The sequence below is a fragment of the Fistularia commersonii genome, chromosome 28 (assembly GCF_037954325.1).
Source record: "Fistularia commersonii isolate RoL2024-O1a breed Wild chromosome 28, RoL_Fcom_v1.0, whole genome shotgun sequence".
Lineage (NCBI taxonomy): Eukaryota > Metazoa > Chordata > Actinopteri > Syngnathiformes > Fistulariidae > Fistularia > Fistularia commersonii.
In genome coordinates this window covers 7,232,286-7,255,114 of record NC_141311.1, presented here as the reverse complement: position 1 = coordinate 7,255,114, position 22,829 = coordinate 7,232,286, and the positions used below count along the sequence as shown (strand labels likewise).

At 45.2% G+C, this 22,829-nt stretch overlaps 1 protein-coding gene across 1 annotated transcript in view; it reads right to left on the bottom strand.

Annotated features, from left to right (window-relative positions):
• Positions 1–1,719: 1,719 nt before the first annotated feature.
• stat5a (signal transducer and activator of transcription 5a) overlaps positions 1,720–22,829 on the bottom strand; it is a 56,768-nt gene continuing 35,658 nt past the window's right edge. The window contains exons 2-19 of the mRNA XM_086175499.1: positions 20,046–20,183; positions 19,782–19,938; positions 18,938–19,027; positions 17,048–17,222; positions 16,350–16,480; positions 16,077–16,228; positions 15,614–15,769; positions 13,534–13,713; positions 12,257–12,344; positions 11,432–11,554; positions 11,231–11,323; positions 7,643–7,849; positions 6,876–6,970; positions 4,575–4,717; positions 3,632–3,787; positions 3,463–3,514; positions 2,955–3,065; positions 1,720–2,331 (exon numbers count right to left, since the gene is read on the bottom strand). Coding sequence (XP_086031625.1) covers positions 2,208–2,331; positions 2,955–3,065; positions 3,463–3,514; positions 3,632–3,787; positions 4,575–4,717; positions 6,876–6,970; positions 7,643–7,849; positions 11,231–11,323; positions 11,432–11,554; positions 12,257–12,344; positions 13,534–13,713; positions 15,614–15,769; positions 16,077–16,228; positions 16,350–16,480; positions 17,048–17,222; positions 18,938–19,027; positions 19,782–19,938; positions 20,046–20,173 — 2,361 coding nt within the window. The 5' untranslated portion in view covers positions 20,174–20,183 and the 3' untranslated portion in view covers positions 1,720–2,207. The remainder of the gene's footprint in view (positions 2,332–2,954; positions 3,066–3,462; positions 3,515–3,631; positions 3,788–4,574; positions 4,718–6,875; positions 6,971–7,642; positions 7,850–11,230; positions 11,324–11,431; positions 11,555–12,256; positions 12,345–13,533; positions 13,714–15,613; positions 15,770–16,076; positions 16,229–16,349; positions 16,481–17,047; positions 17,223–18,937; positions 19,028–19,781; positions 19,939–20,045; positions 20,184–22,829) is intronic.

The following is a 22,829-nucleotide window of genomic DNA, read 5'->3' as shown; positions in this document are numbered from 1 at the left end:
AGTAAAGCGACATTTTTTTTTCACACTCTTGACAGTTTTGCAATATTATGCATTTTTATCTTCTTTCATTACTTTACCATCTATACCACCTGCTGTCATTGGGCAAGAGGCGAGGTTCAGGACCAGTCACCACCAAACATACATACAACCATTCACCATCTCATTCTCATGTCTGGGCAATTTAATGTTCTCTTAATTATTTGCATATATCACTGTATGCAGTGGTCGGTGTGGATAGGTAAACAAAAACCTTCTTTATTCTGCTTCTTTCGGGCGGTCATGTCTGAGGTCGGGACTGTAAACATTTAGAAAAACTTTTTTAAGGGGGACATCATTCTCAAGGTTGTGCCAAAAATATTCATAAAACATTTATTTGCTTCTTTTGAGCCCGACAGCTGTTCCTCTTGGAAAAACCTCAAGGTGATAAAAGTCAAACCGCCTAACATGGAACACACACCATACACACACACACACACACACACACACACACACACACACACACACACACACACACACGGAACCACACATATCAAGAACACAGTCCTAACGGATCTGAGAGTTTTATCACTCGATTGCCGGTGGGGCCTAGTAATAAAAAAATAAATAAATACAGTCAAAAATACACAAGAAAAGAAATAGAGAGACAAGGAAATACTTGAAATACTGTAATGTCTGCAGGTTGCACACAAAAGTCATGATCAAATCCTCTAATTGACAGTTTAGAACTGCTACTTAAGGTATCATGTAGGGGGTTACATTCAAAGGGTACGGGGGCAGTGGCAGGGAAACAATAATGAAATAGAATGATGATAAAAAATAAATTCATATATTCTGTTTACAAACATCGCTTTTTATCTCTGAGTATGTTAAGCAAAGCGAGTCATTCCTGAGGTGCAAGGCTGTGTATTTATTTTTATCATATTGATAACTGATATTTAGAGGCGTGGGGGAGTCACATTCTCTGTTGGTTTATTTATTTTTATTTTTTCACGCGGACACAGAGGACGCAGGCTCTCCTTGAGTTCTAAATGTGGGGCTGGTGTTCGGCGGGTCTGCAGGCATCCTAAGCCCGCGCCTGACTATCTATCTATACCTCAGCTGCTGATGCGCGGTGTCGTTGAGGCCTCGGCTTTGCGACATGGCGGCAGGGACGAGAGGAAACAAACCCGGGCGGGACGGCCGATATTTAAAGGGTGGGACAGGTTAAGAGGGTTTTAAGCGCAAGCAGCAGCCAGCAGAGGTAGAACCAGATGCGGGAAACAATGGCAGCGCCATGGAGACAACAGCCGGGGTGAAGGGTGATAATGAAGTAAAAGAATAAGGCGAGGTAGCATTGATGGGGGCTACGGAGGGACCTGAGAGGGTGGAGAGGCAGCACCCGGCGGGGGAGAGGTGGGGTGGGGGGGCTCTGACTTTCACCGCTGTGTACAAACAGAAGAGAAGTAGCCCCCCGTGAGGTTGAGGGAGGGGCAACAACCTCGCCTCGCTAAGATACGGCTGGTGAAGATTTATGTGCACGTGTGTCGAGTGAGCATATGTGAGTGCTGGCACTGGCGGAGAGAGAGATAAAGAAACAGAAGAAACAGAGAAACAGAGAGATAGAGAGTGAGAGAGAGTGAGAGAGAGACATATCTTTAGATTAGTGTGTGTGTGAGGCCGAAACTCTGCAGAGTGACGACAAATGTTGAGAATGATGAAATCAAAACTCCTCTCTTAAAGTTTGTTTGTTTTTCTTTTTTCTTTGTCAAAGAGCGAGAACGCTCTCAAAAATACTGACAATCCATTTACAAGGAACAAAACAGAGCAGAAAAAAAGACATTCGGCTGTTAAAATGACTTCATACAATAACATAGACTTTTAAAAAAACTATAGGAAATGCATGCACAATGTGAATGAATTTTATTATTTTTTTAAATTTCTTGTTCACAATACTGTAACACTGTAGGTTTTGCATTATATTTAGTCTGTTATACAAACACTTCTGGACACAAACAGAACTAAGAGAAGTCACGGACATGCATGCGTTCATGCTGAAAAGAAAAACAAACAAACAAAAAACTCACAACCATTATTAACATTTCACATTATAACTATCTGAAAAAGACAAATGACTGGAATTAAAACCATGAGAAATGTCCATGTGGGCAGGGCAAGTAAGGGAGAGGCAGGGTTCATTTGGTGTGGTCGGAGGTCAAAAGGTCGCTGGGTCAGGAGGGCTGGCCGCCCCACTGGCTCTCCATGGGCCGGCGGAGGAGCTCCTCCACGTGCCGCGCCACGTCCATGGTGTCGTCCAGGTCAAAGTCCCCTTCCGTGTCCAGCATGGTGTCGCCCCTGAGCCCAAACAGAGAGAAGCCACCGGTGCTCACGTCACAACATCAGACCAAAATAAACCCATATATATATATATATATATATATATATATATATATGTGGCCACACACCCACCCACCCACCCACACACACACACATACACACACACACACACACACACACACACAATACATATGTATATACTTATATACTGTATATGCATCACTAAAATCCCCTTCATGTTTGCATCATAGTCTCCTTTCCCCTTTCCTCCTATTTTTTGAGGAACAAATCAAATTCAAGGCGTCATATAATCCCACTTTGATTAGATCAGAAATGTTTATGCGAAAGAGATATTTTAAATCTCGTAAGACGTATTTAGGTCATCTATTTGTTTATTTAGGAAATGTCTAGTCTCTGGATGGGTGATTGGAGGTCCTGTCAATCATCCTATGTTTCTCTTAGATTGCCAATACTGTAAAAAAAAACAAAAAACCTTTTCACGTCCATTTCTATGTGACTAGGGGCCAAATGCTTCCTTGATCCTCCCCTAGCTGCAAGCACACACACACAAACACACCCACAAACACACACACACACACACACGGAGAGCAGCTCACGTATTCAAATGCTTGTGGACTTACATCGTCGGGTACATGCTGTAAGTGTGAGGGTGATTGACAGGTGCCGGGGAGGCGCCATGATCCATATAGGTTGGATTCCCAGTTGCCGGGTCCGGATTGGGTGTAGCAAACCTGCATCAGAAGAACAGCCGTGTGCGCACACACACACATACACACACACACACACACACACACACACACGCACACCAAAATAAAACGTGCGTTAGTGTATGTTCAGCAGTTGCCTAAGCAACTATCCGCAGCGTGTTTTCCAGACCCTGCTGCACCATTATTGCGGTGCTCTCAGCGGTGGCGGAGCCGCAGGGGCTGAGGCTAACCAGCCTAACTCTAATGATGAGCAGAGGACAGGCTCGCTCAGGAGCCCCAGCCATCCCTAATTGGCCTCCTCCAACTGTAACAGCAAACTAATTGCCGATCTGAATTCAGGGCCTGTCGTTTACTGATTAACTATAAATATAGATTGCGGCGAGGGGTGGCAGCAAGGGAAGGGACGGAACGAGGCACTTACTCAGGCACCACTTGTTTGATCTGCGGTTTGACGTAACCATCCACTGCTTTGGCTTGAAAAAAAGAGGGGCGGGAGAACAATCAGTCCGGGCTCATCGGTTCGTTAAGATCAACTTGTGGGAACTTGTGAATTCTGGAAATATCGCGGATCGAAAGCGGAGGTTTCTTACAGAGCGGCGGTGTGTAATATTTGGCGAAAACGTCGTCCTTGGGTCTGTCGGGGTAAAGGAACAAGAGGTGGTTGAGGTCGCTGATGCGGTCGGCCAGGGAACGGATGGAGAAGTCTTTGGTTGTGTAGGGCATGAGGTTCCACACCATTCTCTCCCCTGGATGAAGACCGCATAACCGCACACACACACACACACACACACACACACACACACACACACACACACACACACACACACACACACACACACAGGCTTTAGCATCATAAAAAATATTACACTCGATTTTTCAGTTTCAACATCATTTGCCAGGCTGACGTAGAGACAGCGGCGTTAGTTGGCCGGTTCGCTTTCCCCCTCACTGGCTACACTGGCTGAAATCTGACTTTTGCATGTGATCCAGTGCAAAGCTGAGATCCAACTTAGAGCCTTGTGTGTGTGTGTGTGTGGGGGGGGGGGGGGTCCTGATACAATGCAGGTGTTGTGTAATGATCCAGGCTATAAACACTCAAATGGTCAAAGATGACACCTTTTGGAGCCACAGCAGCCACAGACACTTTTTCATGATCTCTATTGTGTACATGACACTTGTTTAAAAAAAAAAAAAAAAAAAAAAATCAGTTTTATAAATGAAGTTCAGCGCCATTCATTTTCCGACTTCTAATAACCTCAGAACACTTAGGAACCTGAAGAACGCGGAGCCAAGATGGCTTTTATCTTTTGGTGCTCTGCTGTTTCAAACGTCCAATTACAACCCATTACCTCCATCAGGTGGCTCGAAAAACATTCTGAGACACAATGGACATTGATTAACAAATTGATTTGTGATTATGACCCCCCCCCTCCCTTCACTACCCACCCCACCACTTCCTGATTAGTCTTCATCATCCCACGCTCAAATCCTCAACCCAGATAAGTCTGTATAAAAACAGTGTTCCTGCCATACCTGCTTTATTGGGGTTCTCTGCAACCCAGGCAATCGTGATGCCTCCGATCTCAGAGTCGCTGAAGCGGAGGAGAAAGGTACCGTTGGGTTTGGACATCAGCATGTCCTGAGCCTGCTGCTTGTTCACAAAGCCCAGTATGGCCCTACAGACAAGGAAAGAAACTTTATTTTATTTAGGCACCGAGGAAATGCAGCCTTGGGGCTGCACTGGCCCGTGTCTCCCCAAGCCTGCCTTGGGGGGACACGGAGCAGTGTCTGCCGGAGCCGGTCCCAAGCCCGGATAAATGTAGACGGTTGCGTCAGGAAGGGCATCCGGCATAAAACTTTTGCTAAAACCAAACATGGGAGTCAATCGTAACCATATCGTACCGGATCGGTCGAGGACCGGGTTTACAACGACCTCCATTGGTACTGATGACCTACAGGGTACCAGTGGAAATTGGGCTACTGCGGGTCAAAGAACAAAAACACGAAGAAGAGGAGGAGGGCGTGTTCAGAAGCAGAGAGAGAGGAGGAAAGGAAAGAGCCTGGGACTGAGTAAGGACTTTGAATATCGGGACTATGACAGGAAAAGGTAGGAAGTTGGTCGACATGATGCAGAGAAGGAAGGTGGATATACTGCGTGTCCAGGAGACCAAGGTAGTAAGGCTAGAAACTTAGGAACAGGCTCGAAGTTGTACTATTATGGTACTGACAAGAAGAGAAATGGAGTAGGAGTTATCTTGAAGGAGGAGTTTGTTACATTCTTGAATATTCTAGAGGTGAAAAGAATGTCAGATAGACTTATGAATCTGAAATTGGAAATTGAAGGTGTGATGCTCAATGTTGTTAGCGGCTATGCCCCTCAGGTTGGATGTGAATTTGAAGAGGAGAAGTTCTGGAATGAGTTAGATGAAGTGATGCAGAATATCCCCAGAGATGAGAGAGTGGTAATTGGTGCAGACTTCAATGGACATGTTGGTGCAGGCAATAGAGGGGATGAAGAAGTGATGGGCAGATTTGGTATACTGGATAGGAATGCAGAGGGACAGATGGTGGTAGATTTTGCAAAAAGGATGGAAATGGCTGTAGTGAACATCTTTTTCCAGAAAAAACGGGAATATAGGGTAACTTATAGAGCGGAGGTAGGAGCATGCAGGTAGTCTACATCTTGTATAGACGAGGTAACCTGAAAGAGATCAGTGACTGCAAAGTAGTTGTAGGTGGTGGAATGAGGAAGTGCAGGAGTATATACAGAGAAAGCGGTTAGCAAAGAAGAAGTGGTATACTGAGAGGACTGAAGAGAACTGACAGGAGAACAGAACAAAGGGCGTACGATGAAAGCAGAAAACAGGTAGAGGAAAATCTAGAGAGGTGGAGGTATGCTCTGGAAAGGAGAGGAATGAAAGTTAGTCGCAGCAAGACAGAACATATGTGTGTGTGAATGAGGGGAACTCGGGTGGAACGGTGAGACTACAGGAAGTGGAGATCAAGAAGCTGGAGGATTTCAGGTACTTGGGGTCAACAGTCCAGAGTAACGGAGAGTGTGGAAAAGAGGTGAAGAGACGGGTCCCGAAGAGACGGGTCCAAGCAGGTTGGAATAGGTGGAGAAAAGTGTCAGGGGTACTATGTGATTGAAGACTATTGGCCAGAATGAACGAAAGGTGTACAAGACAGTGGTGAGGCCAGCAATGCTGTATGGCCTCGAAACTGTTACAATGACGAAAAGACAGGAGGCAGAGCTGGAGGTCGCAGAGATGAAGATGTTGAGGTTCTGTTTGGGAGTGACCAGGATGGATAGGATCAGGAATGAGTCTGTCAGAGGAACAGCACATGTTAGATGTTTTGGAGAGAAGGTCAGAGAAGGCAGACTGAGATGGTTGGGTCATGTACAGAGGAGGGATAGAGAATATATTGGTAGACGGATGCTGGAATTGGAGCTGCCAGGCAAGAGGTCTTGAGGAAGACCAAAGAGAAGATTTATGGACGTAGTGAGAGAGGATATGAAGGTAATTGATGTGAAAGAGGAGGATACAGAGAATAGGGTTAGATGGAGAAAGTTGATTCACTGTGGCGACCCCTGAAGGGAAAAGCCGAAAGCAGAAGAATTTTAGCCACTGAGGAAGGCAGGTCCCAATCCCCGGGTTGCTATGGGAAACCGTGAAAGAATAACCATGATAAGTCCTGTCAACGCTGAGGCAGGAGAGCATTTACTTTAATAGAACGAGTAGGCTAAGCTGTCAAACTGGAGAAGGAAAGTGTTTTTCCATTTCTCCAGGACTACGATCAATCTCGGGCAAACAGACAGAAAAACTTCCTCACCCGTCGTTCCAGTGCGGTTTCAGATGCTTCTTTGTGAGTTCCATCACACCGTCAAACCACTGCCAAAATGTGAAGTTCCTGCCTGGCAAGCTTTCCTGCGGAGGAAATTTAGAAAATATTTCAATAAAAATAAATAAATAAAACAATAACACGGACATCTACTTCTTTTAAAAGGTTTTTCGAGGTTACCGCACAGCTCATAAATACAGATAACAAGGCATGGCCATCCTGCCCGTTGAGGTTATCACGACCGTGAACATGTGTGCGTGAGAGACCAAAGAAATACGCGGAGAAGGCTGAACGTGTATGTGTGTGTGTGTGTGTGTGATACATGTGAAGCCTGTACACTGGCTAAACATGATGTCCCCGTAATAGAATGAAATTGATGGTGTGTGCTGAATGCGAGTGCATTTTCAGCCGCTGCCAGCTGCTTTGAGCCAGAAAATGAGGCCCCCGGCCTTTCACAAACAGCCTCATTAAGACGAAGCCCCGGCTACGAACAAGGTTTTCCCACTCAACTAGACTACAAAACAGGGCTGGAGGGACACTATAAATGGAGCAAGAAGTATTTCCATGTATGAATAACCAGTGATTAACCCCTCCGAGGATAGCGGGGGTCTCTTCAGAGCCTACTGCCATGGCCAATATCAATGTAAAAGATGCGTGAGGTGAGTGATTACATATGAAGTTGTGATCTTGCTAACAAGTGCGGCTCGAGGAAAAAGAAGAGGAGGAGGAGGAGGTGGAGGGAGAAGAGAGGCTCTCACCCTGTTAAACTGTGACCAGGTCATGGTCATGTTCCGGTCATCTTCAGGGCTGCTGCTGGAGCTGCTGAAGGCTTTTTGGGCCAGGAAGACCAGGTTCTCATCAGACAGGCCCCGGTTGCTCTGCACCTCAGCCTTGTACTTCATGTTGATGGCTTCACACAGCTGAGGCCAGAGGACCTTGTCCGGCACGACGAAAGGCACCCGTCCCTGTGGAGACCAAGGAGGCCGGCCTCGGATTTAGGAGGGAATTACCCAAATTCGATATCATGGTCATGCACAAATTAGACAGAAGCTGGCTTTGGGGACGTGCAGGTATGGATGACAAAGTGATTCAAAACCAACGAGTCAAGCATCTTCCCGACGGACGGCAAAGCCCCATGAGCCTTTACATACAAGGCTGAATCCAAGGTACCAGCAACTCTGTAGTCGGCAAGTGAGATTCCACAGCTTTGGAAAATAACTGACAAAGGAGGAATCTCAACCCGTTGTTTTTCTTTCCTTTTTACAGTTGCTTTTGGGGAATTTCAATAAAAGCCAGCGCTTTGTTCTTAAGAGCGAGCAGAGAAGCTAACTGCGCGGTTCCAGACGGTTACAAGCTCTGTATACGAGGAGGCTGAGAACCTTAAACTACATTCTTACAGTTACAGGAAGTCTGTGCAGGGCAGTTAAACCCTGGACCCGATGTGCCGCCGCCACCACCGTTGCCTATGTTTTCTTGATTAAATCCCAGTTGCAAAGATTGAAACAAATATCTTATTTTCAGCACTAATTCAAAAGGTTCACGTAAAGGCTTTTGGGAATTTTTAGGTTGATTATTTTGATCAATGGCAGGGAGCAGGGCACCTCAAGGATGCAGGGGTTAAAAGTTCCACCTCAAGGTAAGAAGGTCCCCGGTTTGATGGGGGGAGTTTTCTCTGTGGTGTGTCCGTATTCTTTCAGAGTCTGCTTGGGTTTCCTCCTGGTTCTCTAGTTTCCTCCCAAAAGGGCCGAAGATGTGAATGAGAGAGTGAATGGTTTGTTTCTATATGTGATAGTCACAGATAATGAATGACTGAAGGGCTGTATTTCAATTACTAACATATTTGCTCCTCCGTAACCCGTTGGGATGATTTCTCCATATTATCCAACAGCGTTCCGCCTGTTCTCTTAGAGGCGCTGGTCGCATTTCTTTTTTTGTTGTTGTTATCGTTTGAATCCAATATCTTGCCATAAGGATAGTCAGCAATGCACTTTATAACTGCTGAGTTGTTTTGTTTCCCAGAGGAAATCTAAACCTGATGTCATGCTTCACCAACACGCGCCGCTCGAGAGTGATGTAAAACTTAGGAGCACCGTTTTCAGGCCACCGGTTTATTTGCATATCAAGATGTCCTGTACTGGGAACATCCCAAAAATGCCAACGACAGAGTTCATCGGAGGCCGTGGATTTTCGTCTTGACATTGACTTTGCCTCGCCGTTTCGCTGTGTTTTTAATTGATTATTTTTGACAGATGAAGCTCTAGCTGTCAGTCTAACAAGCAGAGCTGCAATGGCAAGTTCTTAGCCGGAAAATGAAAGAAAACATTCATCAAATTATTTATCAGAGCAAATTCTCCTGCCAGCAATCCAACCTTAAAAAAAAAAAAAAAAAAGTTAAAAAAAGACATTAATGTCCGCTGTTGGTATCGCGTATCTGTAAATACTGGCTGTGGCTGAAACCCTGACAACAGCACTGAGACTGGAACCAGATACTCTGTCATTATATGATGATTATTGGAAGTATGGACTTTAATTTCGGGGTTTCATTAAAAAAAAATGAAAGTAAAAAAGATATTTGGACGGTGCTGAGGCTTCGGTCACATGAGAATGTGTAATTGCGATACCGGCACGCGCTAACGTGGCTGGCATTGCTGTGATTGAAGACCAAAGGAGCTGGATTTTTGCAAAACCTCAAAAATCAAATAGAAATAAGATTCAGACCCCTAATGTTGGTGTTTTTAGAAAAGATCGCTCATCATTCAACAAGATATAAAGTAGCAGTAAAATCGAGATACTACTTATGGGTGAATCTAAAGGCCAATACATCCTACGCAACCGGTGAGAAATCTGTTCTCTATCCCAGGGCCGTGAAAACAAAATAATGTCACTGTGTTCTCATATCTTGTCCTCGACTAAGCATCGGAGCGAAACTTTTTTCGTGGTGTCTGAGAACTATTGTCTGATTAGTCAGAAATTTGTCTGAAGTGGGCGGAGTAAATGCAGAGCAGCAAAAGTGGGTATCATTCCCACTTCTCCCTTGGCAATAAAGGTGGTAGAGTGATGGATAGATTTGAGGAGCAGCTGGTTCAGGAAGTGAGAAAGTATGAAAATCTGTAAATCAGAAGCAGTAAGGCCGGTAATTCTTGGAAAGAGGCGTCTGAGTGGTTTTGCACAAAGGAGAGCGTGTGTCGCGAAAGATGCCGATACCTTTGCGATAACTTCGCGAAGGTCAAATGGCGTGTACAGATCAATCAAAACACTGTACACGCAGTTTAGTGAAATGAACACCGCCATAACTATTTCACACACTGCGTGCCACTAGCGTCGTGATATCGGTGCATTGTTCTGCCGGATTCCCACGATGTTCTGCACGGCTGACGTGGTGCTGCGGTGCATGGGGCTTATGGGGACTTCCCGGTTCTTCTGCTATTTCTCACACAGGATGAATTAGCACAGCCAGAACAAATTTTTTTTCCTCATGTCATGGAGAGAAACCGTGTACATAAACTTCTCTGCTCAGGACTTCCTCAACCTATAGCGTTTGTGGTTACGTTGCAATCTCACATTATTTATGAAAGTCCTGTTCCTTCATTCTGACGTACAGCATTTGCAAGGTCTAAACAAATGTTGTGTGGGAACTACTTGGCAATTGGAGGGGAAGTCATGCAGCACTTTACAGAGAAGACTGCTTTGTGTACATGAGCCGGTCATATACCATTTTGGATTGTGCTAAATTTGGTTTCTTTCGTGTTGTTCTTTGCCCTTCATTATGGCTCCCAGGGGTAAGTCTTGTAGGTGAGTAACATAGGAAGTTATATACAGTATATGTTATGTACAGTGTTCCAACTTATGGCAAAAATCGTGTCGTGCTGTAGGAATGGAATTCCAACGTAAATGAAGAACCCCTGTAAACGTCTTTAAACCAAATACGTACTAATACCGTACTAAAAGTTCCTCCATTTACAAGGGCTGGACCTCTCATAGGAGCACAAATGTTAGCATTCTCTGATTTGATTTTGTCCATAAAATATCATGAAATTAGCTGAAAGACAAGGTTGATCAAAGTTTCCTTGAAGTTCCTTAGATTAAGGCACCTTGGTTTATAATGACATTACACAGATATGTGACAATTGAATAAACTGCAATATCCTAAATTATCGCCGCTTAAATTTGATAAGTTACTCTCAGGGTCATGGGAAGACAGTTTCTTTGGCCATGTTGCCGAAAAGCAGACAAACAAAAATTACATTAAACTGAATGAATTTGAGGGACGGGAGTTTCAGAAGGAGAAAGGTTCAAAAAAGAGGTTAGCAGTCGCTTCACCACAGACACAGAGGTTTTCTACTCACTGGTTCCGCAAAGGCGTTGTCCCAAAGCACTGTTGCTGTGGCGTTATTGTCTTGGCTACCATGAACGATCACCACAACAGGAAGTGAGAGTGTCTGCTCAGAGAGGGAAGTGGATTATATATCTGTAAATTCTTAAGTGGGCACACCGTAAAGCAAAAACAAAGTATATGAGTTCCTGTTCTGTGTCTGAGCCTCACTCACCTTCACCTGAAAGACGAGCTCGTTGCCCCCGACGCTGAACTGGGACTCAAACAGGATGGTGAATTTTTCCTCGGTGACTGACTCGGCCCCCCTCCGATCTGATCGCTTGATCCTCTTCAGAGACTGGGAGGAAGAACGCGCATGCATTAAACGGGCCGCATCCCTTGCCGAGTGTACTTACCGTGTACTGCACAGGCAGGTATCCCTGGCTCCCATTCAATGTACAAGGCGATGAATAATAGACATGTGGGAATGGCAGCAAACGCCATGTGATGTGCAGCGTGTGTTTGTGTATCTGTGTGTGTGTAACCCTCAAGGATATCCCTGGGTCCTGTCAGTAAAATCTAAAATATATGGTAATAACCCAAAGGCACTGGTGTGACTAATTATTTCTAACAGTTTAAATGATATGCAGTGATTTCTTATGGCTATGAATTGTGTCCAGTTAACTGTGGCTTTTATGGTCCATAAAACCCAACTTATTGAATAAAAACCAGTGAGTTTTTGAATTTTCAACCGGAGGGGGGTATTTGGCAATAAGTAACATTCCTGCTGGTGGTTTGATAAACGTGGAACCCGAGCGAGCTCACAAACACTGAGGCAGTTCCTTTCCCTCAACCCCCTAAGAACTGGCATCTTCATGCAAGGACATCCCATTATGGGTTGGCATGGATATTTGTTCTCTGAAAATTGTGACTAAGTGCACTTATCGGGGCTCAATGAGCCCAGATAACAAAGAGTATTGAGAAATGCGAACCAAACACGTGGTCGTGTCACAGGAGTTCAAGTTCCCCGAGGCGGCTCTGCCAGTCTTGTGTGACTCACCATGTTCCTGAAGTGAGCGCTGAGCGTTCCGGTGGTCTGGTGGTATTCCATCACACAGTTGTTGTTGAGGATCTCCCCACTGCTGTCGCTGAACAGAAGAGACCATCGAGCGGTGAGTTATTCAGCTCTATTGTTTTGGCGCTGGAGAGCTGAGGATGTCATTGCAGAACGTCGTGTAAGGTGGCTTTGAGGAAGAATTAAACCGGTTTGTCTTACGGCGCACTGTAATTATCCATCGAGGCACGACAGCGAGCGAGTCTATCACGTGCAAACCTCAGCTCAGTCTCATCCCCGCTCCGGACGTTTTGGCCTGGTGATGGCAGCCACAGCTACGCCAGCGGGCTCGGCCTCAACTCGTGTAGGAAATTAACCGAATCTTCCATTGAAATACACAGCAGCGGCACGAGGAAGCGGACGATCATCTTGCCAAGGAAACTTACTCAGGATGTTCACATAAGAGATCTTGACCCAGCGACCGCTGTTACAGGATAGCGTTGGAATTTAAATGCAGTGGTGACATAATATTTTCACCCTTTGTGTGTGTTCAAGGGGCACTCATGGCTACTTCCTGGTAATGCACTGCCCCCTATACATGTGGAGGATGAACTATGAAGTGCCAGATCATTCAGAATCACTTTTAAACCAGGGATGTCAAACTCAAATACACGGTGGGCCAAAATTCAAAACTGGGACAAAGTCACGGGCAAACGTTGATATTTATTGAAAAAAAATCTTCCTCCAGATATAACAATGAACCTTTTTGTATGGACCCAAACAAGTTTTGCTTAAAAACTATATATGGAACAAGCGTAGCTTAATACTATACAATATATAACTTAATATTGCACATATGCAAAATCCTGTTTTCTGCCCAAGTAGCAGGGTTCCAGTATTAGCATAAGGTCACTATGACTATTGTTCACAGAGGAGAGAGCGTTGATGGGATCTGTTGTGATTTTCGTGCACCAGCAGAAAATTCTTGGATGTGTAGAATTTGAAATACATGCACTGTAGACTATACCGGCGCGCCAGCTCTAATAGTCATTTGGTATGACTTTACTGGCCAAATATAATTACAGTGCGGGCAAATTTGGCCCGTGGGACAGAGTTTCACGCCTATGTTTTAAACACTCACCGAAGCATTAACTAAGTTCATCTCTGCTTAGAAAAAGTCACCAGTTTCCAAAATAAAAAGAAAAAAGAAGGGGAAGTGCTGCCTCCTGCGCTGCCAATGGAAATTCGTCAAAAATTTGAACGAAATGAGTTGCACAACTTACTTCCTTGTGTTTTCATTTTTCAGCAGGGCCTTCGATTGCTGTTCGCTGATGATGGTGGCCTTGACCTGCGGTGGGTTCATGTGCACGTTTAGCTTCCCCCCGACCAGGAGGCGCACGGTTGCGGCGAACTTGGTTTGAGTTTTGAGAACTTGTGGGGGCTGTTTCTCGATGATGAAGGTGCTGTAGAGGGAGAGGGATTGGATTGGAGTCACGCTAGTGTGCAAAAAGATGCTTTCAAGGAGTCACATTTTCAAAGGGGTCTTTCAGGTTTCGACCACTTTTGGATTAAGGAAGAAAAGATTTGTCTGCATTCAATCAGACACATCCTGCAACATATCACGTCACCACATTGCTATATGATTATTTGCATATCATACACTGGAATGTAGTGAATTATTTATATCATAATCAAAAACTTCATCTCAGGAAAATTTGGTTGCTCAAGAAAGAATAGAAAATGATTTCATGTTGCACAATGTCAATTCAATTTTGTGGCGCAACTTGAGTGCAAATTTAAAAATGCTTACAATGGTAATAGCTGCTTCATACATAGTGTTGTAGAATTAGCATTTAGCATTTAGCTCTATTTCCGGGCCTTTACCGAAGGTCACAAAAGTGAGTTAAATGTTTTCTGAAGAGATTACAGGACTGCAATTTAAGACCAGCATTCTGTCTTCTATGGTAATAAAAGAAAAAGAAAAAAAAGAGAGGTTTTAAGCAAACACGTGTTGTAGTTAAAGCCTCACAGCCACCTGGCCTGTAACTATACTTGGTCGGAACAGATTAAAAAAAAACAAAAAAAAAACTTTCCCACAAACATCGTTCAACCTTCTGGGCTTCTTGGGAATCGAGGATGTTGTTGAGGAAACCGAACCTCTGTTTGTCTTGTAAGTGATAACAGCGCATTACTGTCTGAGTGCAGGGCTGTTTGGCTGTGTGTGTGTGAGCCGGTATGTGTGTGTTTGTGTGTGTACACACATGTGAGTGTGTGGTAAGCCAGCGATCGCTACAACAGCATTGTGTGAGGACAAGCATCGAGAGCGGACTGTCAAGACTTCCTGCTTAGAGATTCCTGAGCACTGACAGACCCTGGCAGATGTGCTGCTGGGACTGTAAATAATGCAGATAAAAAACGAGTTGCAGGAACTTTCGCTTTTTCTCTCCAACAAGGCGCCGAGTGTCTCCTGTGCATCTTCTACCTTGGAGCACTTTGGCATTAGGTCATAAAACATCTCTCATCTCTGTCTTCTGCCATGCCGGGATGCTTCTCTACCGCTCAGTCCACATCCTCTATTAAAAGCAATACTCTCAGACAACACAGTGCGTCAAAAGAGAAAGCAGCAGGTTGAGCTTCTTCAGCAGATACTCAGTGAGAATACTGAGGACACCTCCAGACTGGAAAATCACCTTTTCCTGCCTGATGTTCAAGGCTGACCGGCCGCACACTCCGTTCATGCACAGAATGTAAACATTCTTCATGCTTCCATCCAATGATGACGGAAAAACAGAGCTAACCCTCAGGCTACAGCTACCTCAGCTCAATTCCCAGCTCTGTTTAAAAAAAAAAAGTGTTTTTTTTTTCTAAAGTTCGGTCCCCCACTCTCACATAGTCATCCTCACCTTCGGAAAACATCAATCAGAACAGCCAATCAATAAGGGAATCGATTGTAAACACAATCCAGGACTTCAGCCGGACCATATAAATGGAAGCCGAACTCTTAGGAGACTTGGCATGAGGATGACGAGAACGAGTGAGTTGTGTGAGTGAGTCGGAAATGATGTAGCCACGTACTGCCAAAACGATCCAAAACGTTGCGAAGCGAAAAACGAGAGCCGGGCGGGTAACTCAGTCTGACTAATCGAATGCACTGTTTACCCTGGCGACCACAAACAAGAGGAAGTGAGTGATTTGCTTGCAAATGGGTTCAAAAACACAGGGATGGAAAGGGTGGCGTTACACTGTGCCTCTACCTGCCCGCACGCACAAACACATACACACACACATACACACATGCAGGGATTTGTTGAAACACAGTGGACCTAAAAAAATGATTATAAAGTGTTTTTTTTCCGTCCAGACCTGGTGACCAGCGCTGAGATGATGTCTGTGATGGTGCTGTTGAGTTCATTGAGCAGCTCTTCGATCGGACCCGGGATGGGCAGCTGCTGCCTGAGGTGCTCCGCTCTCCGGATCTGTTGCCTGTTCTGCCAGATTGTTTCTGCCAGCTTCTCGCACCTAGCGCACACACACGCACACATACACACACACACACATACACACACATGTCATGTACAATGTGGATTCACCGTCCTTAGAAAAACACTGGGAACTAATCATGGAAAAAAAACATTTTGCTGCAAAATTAATTCCGACATGAGCGAAGCAGACGCGGCAATGGGTCAGCAAACGGATGCGCGTCGATTTCAGAGCTTGTTGAAACTCTGTGGTGGTCAATTGTAAGCTTGTAAACCTGTGACCTCTGCTTTGTTTTTGTGTGTTTGTGTGTGTGTGTGTTCTTGGTGGGAGGCGGAAGGGAACTCACCAGGACTGCAGGATGTCCAGCCCTCCCTCCGGCGGGCCCCCGTTGCCTGCCAGCTGTTGCCTTCGCTTCCACTGGATCAGCTCGTCATCCAGAATGATTGTCTGTTGCTTCCTCAACAGCTGCAGTGTTTTCTGGTGCTTCTCCGCAAGGTCCTGTAGACAGCAAGCACAATTTGAAGACATAAGAGGTTGACTTTGAAAATAAAATAATAGGGTAACGTGTGTGTGTGTGTGTGTGTGCACGTGGATTTTCTGTTGTGTCTACGGCCATTACCAGTCTGTATTTCTGTAGTGTGTTAGCTTCTCTGGTCAGCCAAGCCTCCACTGTGGCTCTCTTGCTGATGAGGGCGGGCTCTCGTAGCTGCCGGTCAGCAGGGGGCAGCGTGGCCAGGCTGGTGAGCTGGGCTGAGAGGGAGCCAGGGTGCCATCCAAAAAAGGGTGTTGGTGGGTGGGGTCGAGTTGGACATGGTTGAGGGAGGAAGGGGGGGTAAAGGGTGAGGTAAAAGTCTAGATCTGCAACGTTTACACGCACAGTGTACGTTCTCCCCCCGGGCCGGGATCAATGATTAACTCGGGAGAATCTCTTCAAACTCAATGCAGATTTCATTCACAGCTACATGCCGCTTTTCCCGAATGGCGTTCCTGGCAAAGGGTTAGAATACGAGCCTGCCATTTAGATAAACTGGAAAAAAATGTTTAATAACCTTTTTTTGAAGTAAATAAATAAATAAAAATCTTTTGACATTTTACTCTGCCGGCCTTCAAAATCAACTTGTTGCTCTTTTGCTTTGGTAATAAATTGCTGGCAGCAGCCAATTTGTTTCATGATTCATTTCCTTGTAAATGGACTTTTTCAGTTTAGTAGATTAATTTGTGTGACACGGTTTAAGATTATTCCATCTCCTTACGGTCCAGTCAAATCACTCACATGACGGCAGGGGCAACAATCGAATGCCGGCTCTCTTATCTCACCCTGGATTCGGAGGCTCTCCTGATACTGGATGATGAAGTACTCCTGGTTGTGCTGAAGCTTACGCAGATCGTTCTCTGTATCCTGGCTCAGCAGGCGAAGCTCCTCAAAAGCCTGGTTAATCTGTTGGTATTTCTGAGACATGCTGTCCATCATTCCGCCCACTGGAGAGCTCGACTGTCAGTTACAAAGTGTGATTGAGGGGCAGAAACGGAGAGAGAGCCAGAGAGACGAAGGAAACGTTAGATTATGGATCGGAAACCGGTGGCGTTGGCTTCCCATTGGAGAGCACCGGGCCTCTCACGCTGCAGATTATTTATGATCGCTCGCGGTGGCCACGTGGAAGTCAAGAGCTGTGCTACCAAAGACTTGCATTCAAGATGTCAACAAATTGCAGCTCCCATTTTGGTTCAAGAGTGAAATGACAGCAAATGGTGAAGCTAGCTAAGAAAAAAATATCCAACCATGCGGACGGACGCTGCAGGCAAAACCAGGAAGTTGGGTAAATAACAATATGGCTGCTTTAACATTAACTGTATATAAAAGGGATCTTTTAAAACTTAACAAGGGGAGCCAATCAGTAGCTTCTGGCTCGTCCAGAGGCGACTCTACAGCCCACTTGAGATCTCCCTCCCCTCGATCGCTGTCACTCTGGCTTCAACTAAAACAGCGATTGTTTTGTTTTGTGCTTTTATACAGAATTTGCGAATTTGTGACAGGGCCAGATCCAACTTCAGACTGACAGAAGGATTCACTGAGAGCGGGGAGATTGTTGAGTTTAGTCATCATGCGGCCGACGCCGACGCCAATGAACGTATAGATCATTGCTGCAGGAGCAGTAATTGTAGGGACCTTTGAGTTATGTGTAGATCAGGCTGTGACAGTAAAAATGTCAAGTTGAATTAAAGGCTGATTTTATTCAAAATACTGCGCTGCTCTCATAGCTGCGGCTCTGGAGGTGTTGGGCGGCGTACAGGGGATTTGCTGACCTCGCTCAAAATGATTTTAGCGCTCGCCTTCACAAACGCACAAGGGTTTGGGAGCGGTGGAGGCGAGCTGACTAATCAATCTCTGGTTTAGGCTCATACCGGTAAATGGGTGCAAATGAAGCCATAGAGAGGCTCTGAATCCAGGAAGGAGGGTTTGTGGCACCAAAGTCATTTCTAAAGAGAATTCAACGTCCGGTATGTGGAGTTTTAAGTTATAATTTAATATTTTCATTCAGATTTCCTTCCTACTTGTCTGATCAAACACGTCCACTGCAGCACAACCAGACCAGACATGAAATGCTTCCCCGAGTTTGACTTTCTGAGTGTAAAAATCCCCAGTAACCACGAACCTGAAAGGACCACTGCACATAGAACGAAGGGGAGTGGATGCATTTGCTTATCAAACCCATGCAGACTGCGGGGCCAGTTGAAGTTCCTAAAGAGTGGCCCGACAGGGCCCTGAGGTTCAGAGCCGTCAGTCCGCATATGTGGTCAGCTAATAGAAAAGGCATGTTGTGACTGGAAATCAATTCACACTGGGAGCCGCAGAGAGTCAGATGTTTCACGCGCCGCTGGTTTCATGCTTTTATAACTCCCTGCCGTTATCAATATCTGATTTCAATTTTCTTATTGCAGTGTTATGACAGATAATTACATAAACTGTCATTACAAAAGACACTCCATAGCATTATTAACAAAATATCGACGTGTCCGGATGTTTACCTGTACCACTATTGTTATAATCAACCGTCTTTTGGTAAAGGCAGCTGATGTTTTGGGCAGAAGTTCACATTTCATTTTGTGCGACAATCAGGGTAGACACATTTGATTTTGCAAATTGCACACACACACACACACACACACACACACACACACACGTACACACGTCCACTCCTTACTCACATTAGTGGCCTCCCTGACCAGCCGCTGCTCTGTGTAGAGGATGTGTTTGATGCACCGGACCAACTCCAGAGGACATCGGTCATACGTGCTCTGAAAGAAAACCAGCAAATGTGCCGCGTTAAGGCCTGTTAGCCCCTGACGAGGAGAGCAGACGCCGCACTCAGGACTCATCAATTTATTCACTTCGAGGAGGCCTGCTTAGCTCTGGAGTTCACACAAGAGACACACTAAAACCCATTAGACCAGCCTAATGACACCCGTTTCTAAAGTGTGGGGCACTTCATATACAGACATGACTCCTTAGCATACACACACTCACACACACATTGTCAAAGAAGCACACACACCGGGAGTTCAGCTGACCGCTTGTATAAACTCCGAACGAGGAAGAGCGTAAAACTCAGCTTACAAATACAGATGTGCCTGCTGCTTCAACTTGAGGAAGAAGACATAAGTTCCATTAAAAGTTTAGCCATTTTTAAATAACCTGTTAAAACCAATGTAAAGGGGCAGAGAGTGGTGTGAATAAAGGCCTGCCGTTTTCATAGCGCAGATGCAGCCCCTTCACCCACTTTCTCTGCCTGATTACCGGGAGGGGAAAAAACAAACAGAAGAATGGGTCTGTGAGTGGAGCGCTTGATAATAAATAGCAGCGATGGGCGGCTACCAAGGCCCTCACTTGAGCTATACTTTTGTTTTGCTTGTGGCGGGTACAGAACCTTTTCTGAAACATGTCTTGCTCTCAGTCAGAACTCTACAGATGGAGACGGCGAGCTCAGAACCTCCCGCGCTGTCGGAGCGGTCCGAGGTTACGGCGAAGGGGCGGGGGATTTTCGGGACCTACCTTGAGCTGGCTGGCATAGTGTCCCAGTTTGATTTTCAGCAGGAAGCCGTCCTCTCCCACCTGGTGCTCAGCTTTGTTCTGCAGCTCCTGGATCAGACTGTCTAGCAGGCGTTTGGCCTTGAACTCCTCCTGCGGGTTCTCCAAGTCTACGCTGTCCCTAATACACGCACATACATGCAGGTCCGTAAAAGATGGGGAAATAATCCATCCATGAAAATATACACTCTGTGAATAAATGAATGAATTCAGGTGTGCGAAACTCACCAGAGCTGACTCTCTATCCACTGGGACAGGTAATGTCGCACCTCGATGGGAAAGTGCTGACCGTACAAGGACTGCATCTGGTGCAGAGCATCACCCTGGAGCTGCTGGGCCTGGATCCACACTGCCATCTTTAACACCCTGGGGAGGAGGGTATATACGTAATATTAAAGTTCAACATTGTGACCCAGCTTGTCCAAGTATTTCACTAAAATTGGTCGGTATACAACTGGATTGGAATATAATGGATGATATGAATTGGACGCGCTCGCTGTGGCACCACAGCACAGTGCACAGCAGGAGGGGGGAGAGCGACGTGGGACTATTGTTGCTGCTAATTCATTTGTTTTTTTGTTGTCATACAGGAGTTTTTATGAAGCTCTTCACATGTTGATTCCAGTCAATCGTCGCCCACATTCTTCTCAAAAGAGGCAGAGTCACTGTCAGTAAAAGACAGCCTGTTATGAGTATGTGGGAAGTTTTGCGGTGTGTTAATATGCGGTGTGTGTGTATGTGTGTGTGTGTGGGTGTGCGCGTGTGTATGCGCATCTGCTGAAAAGTGCTTGCGGTGTGGCTTGGCATAATTGTGAAAGATTTCTTTTTCTCTTTTTCAGCGATGTATGTGAAAGAAAACAAAACAGAAACAAAGCAACAACAACATGAAAACAGAAAGCCAGCGTTGAGCACCCGCCCCATCAAGCCTGATGTGATCCACGCATCCAGAAGAGGTCTGAAACATCTTCCGCTTATTTCCATTTCCTCTGTACGAACACAAATGAGTCTGTGATTGAAAGTGACAGAAATTTGTGTCGGTGCAACTGTGATTGGCATTGCACAAAAAAAACAAAAAACAAACACAATTTCCCTTAATATCCCCTTATCCCATGACTGGAGAAATTACCTTCATGTATCAGTCTGATGACACAACAAGCAGCAGATTAATAAATCAATTTTTTAACTAGAAAACCTCACTACAAGCATTTCTTCCTGTCTCGTCACCGGCAGATCTTTATTTACGTGTGTGTCGCAGTGCCACATTGATGCATGTTGCCGCCCTTTCATACGTGCACTGCAAACCTGATGCTCCGCAGGTTTTTGGCTAGTCGGCTTATACGTCCCAGAGTAAATATTAGAGGACATTGGAAGTATATATATACATAAAAAAATGGTCTTTAACCGGCCAGCTGTTTGGTCTAAAGTCTGTGCTCCTGCTGATCAGGGATTCAAAATGAGTGGATCCGTGTGTGTGTGTATGTGTGTGTGTGTGTGTGTGTGTGTGTGTGTGTGTGTGTGTGTGTGTGTGTGTGTGTGTGTGTTTATCATGCCAGTGGAGTCAAAACTCAATCAAGAACACACACTTATCTCTCTTTGCTTTATCAACTTGCTTTATTAACCACATAAACTTAGTGCAGCTGACTTGAACAGTTTTTTTTTTCAAATCAACTGCACATCATCAGCAGCAAGAATCAGGACAGCTGATTGGAAGAGCCAGGCAAACTATAACTTCTGCACCAGCTATTTCTGCAACATCCAACGTGAGGGCAAGATCTTGTGCCACGATTTTATTGTGCACAGATACACCAAGCGGACTGCAAAGCCTCTTCTGAGCAGTGGCTTTAAATTACGCGCCGCCATAGCAGAGAGACACCGGGACTTCTACAGCTCTGCCGTTTCTCGTTGTCTCCATTCGCCGCTCTGACACCTGAGATACTTCCTGTCATCAGTTTAACTTCACCCAAACCGCAACATCCCTCGCGTGAACTTTTTTTTTTTTTCTAGCGGGTTTTTCCTCTCAAAAGAGACTATATCGCCTTTCAACCCTTCAACCGGACCGGCTGGGTCTCTCGGCTAAGAAGATGAAAATCCACTTTACCTCACACCTTCAGCTGACTGTGACCGTGCTGCGGCAGGCGGATTTAAAACAGAAAAGTTCAAACTGAAAGAGGCAAGGGCAAGGGGGTGAAAGTGAGTCAGCCAACCAGAGGCGCTTTTGAGGAAGCGACTAGAATAAAATATAAAAGGTTAAGACGGATCAAAAGGGCAACAGGAAAATCCACCAAGCAGACTTCTCCTCAGTGACACGCAAGCGTAATAACATCCCTTCTTAAAATGTGACGGTTCTGAATCATATAGGTGAAGCTCTTGTAGTGACAGGATGAGTGGATTTTATATCTGCTGCAATTACAAAGATTGCATTCTGATCGTAGGACCCCGTTTTTTTCCCCTGCCATCACCCTAACAGATGCAGCAATTGGTTACAAAGGGAAAAGCTAATCTCTGAAATATAAAAGTGAAAAACAAAACAAAATTAAAAAAACAAAACAAAACCATCTGTTTGGTTGCGACAGCAATGTCAGGATCTGGTTCAGTTTCATTTCTGGCTCAGATCTGACATAAAATGAAACAATTATTTAAATTATTCATTTGTTGATTATTTAATTACGCATCATTTCAATACACAATAAAATTAAAAATGGAGAAAAAAAAAAGGAAGCGGGGAAAAGAGAGGGGGTTTTGTGGAGAGTCCCCAGGGGAGGAGAAGGTTGGGGGGGATGCAATGAAATTGACAGTTTACAGTAATTTGACACACTCTGCCTTCTCAGAATCTTATCATTGGGGATGTCAAGTGGGACACACTTGGGTCAGCGTGCACCACATGACCAGCGCAGGACGGGACAGAGTCATCATTGACTTCAAAATATGAAAGTTAAATGTCGGTGAAAATTTGTGCGCGTGGCATCGCGTGCTACGCCAAGTGTGACAGACTATCCCACTTTGTTAAAAAAC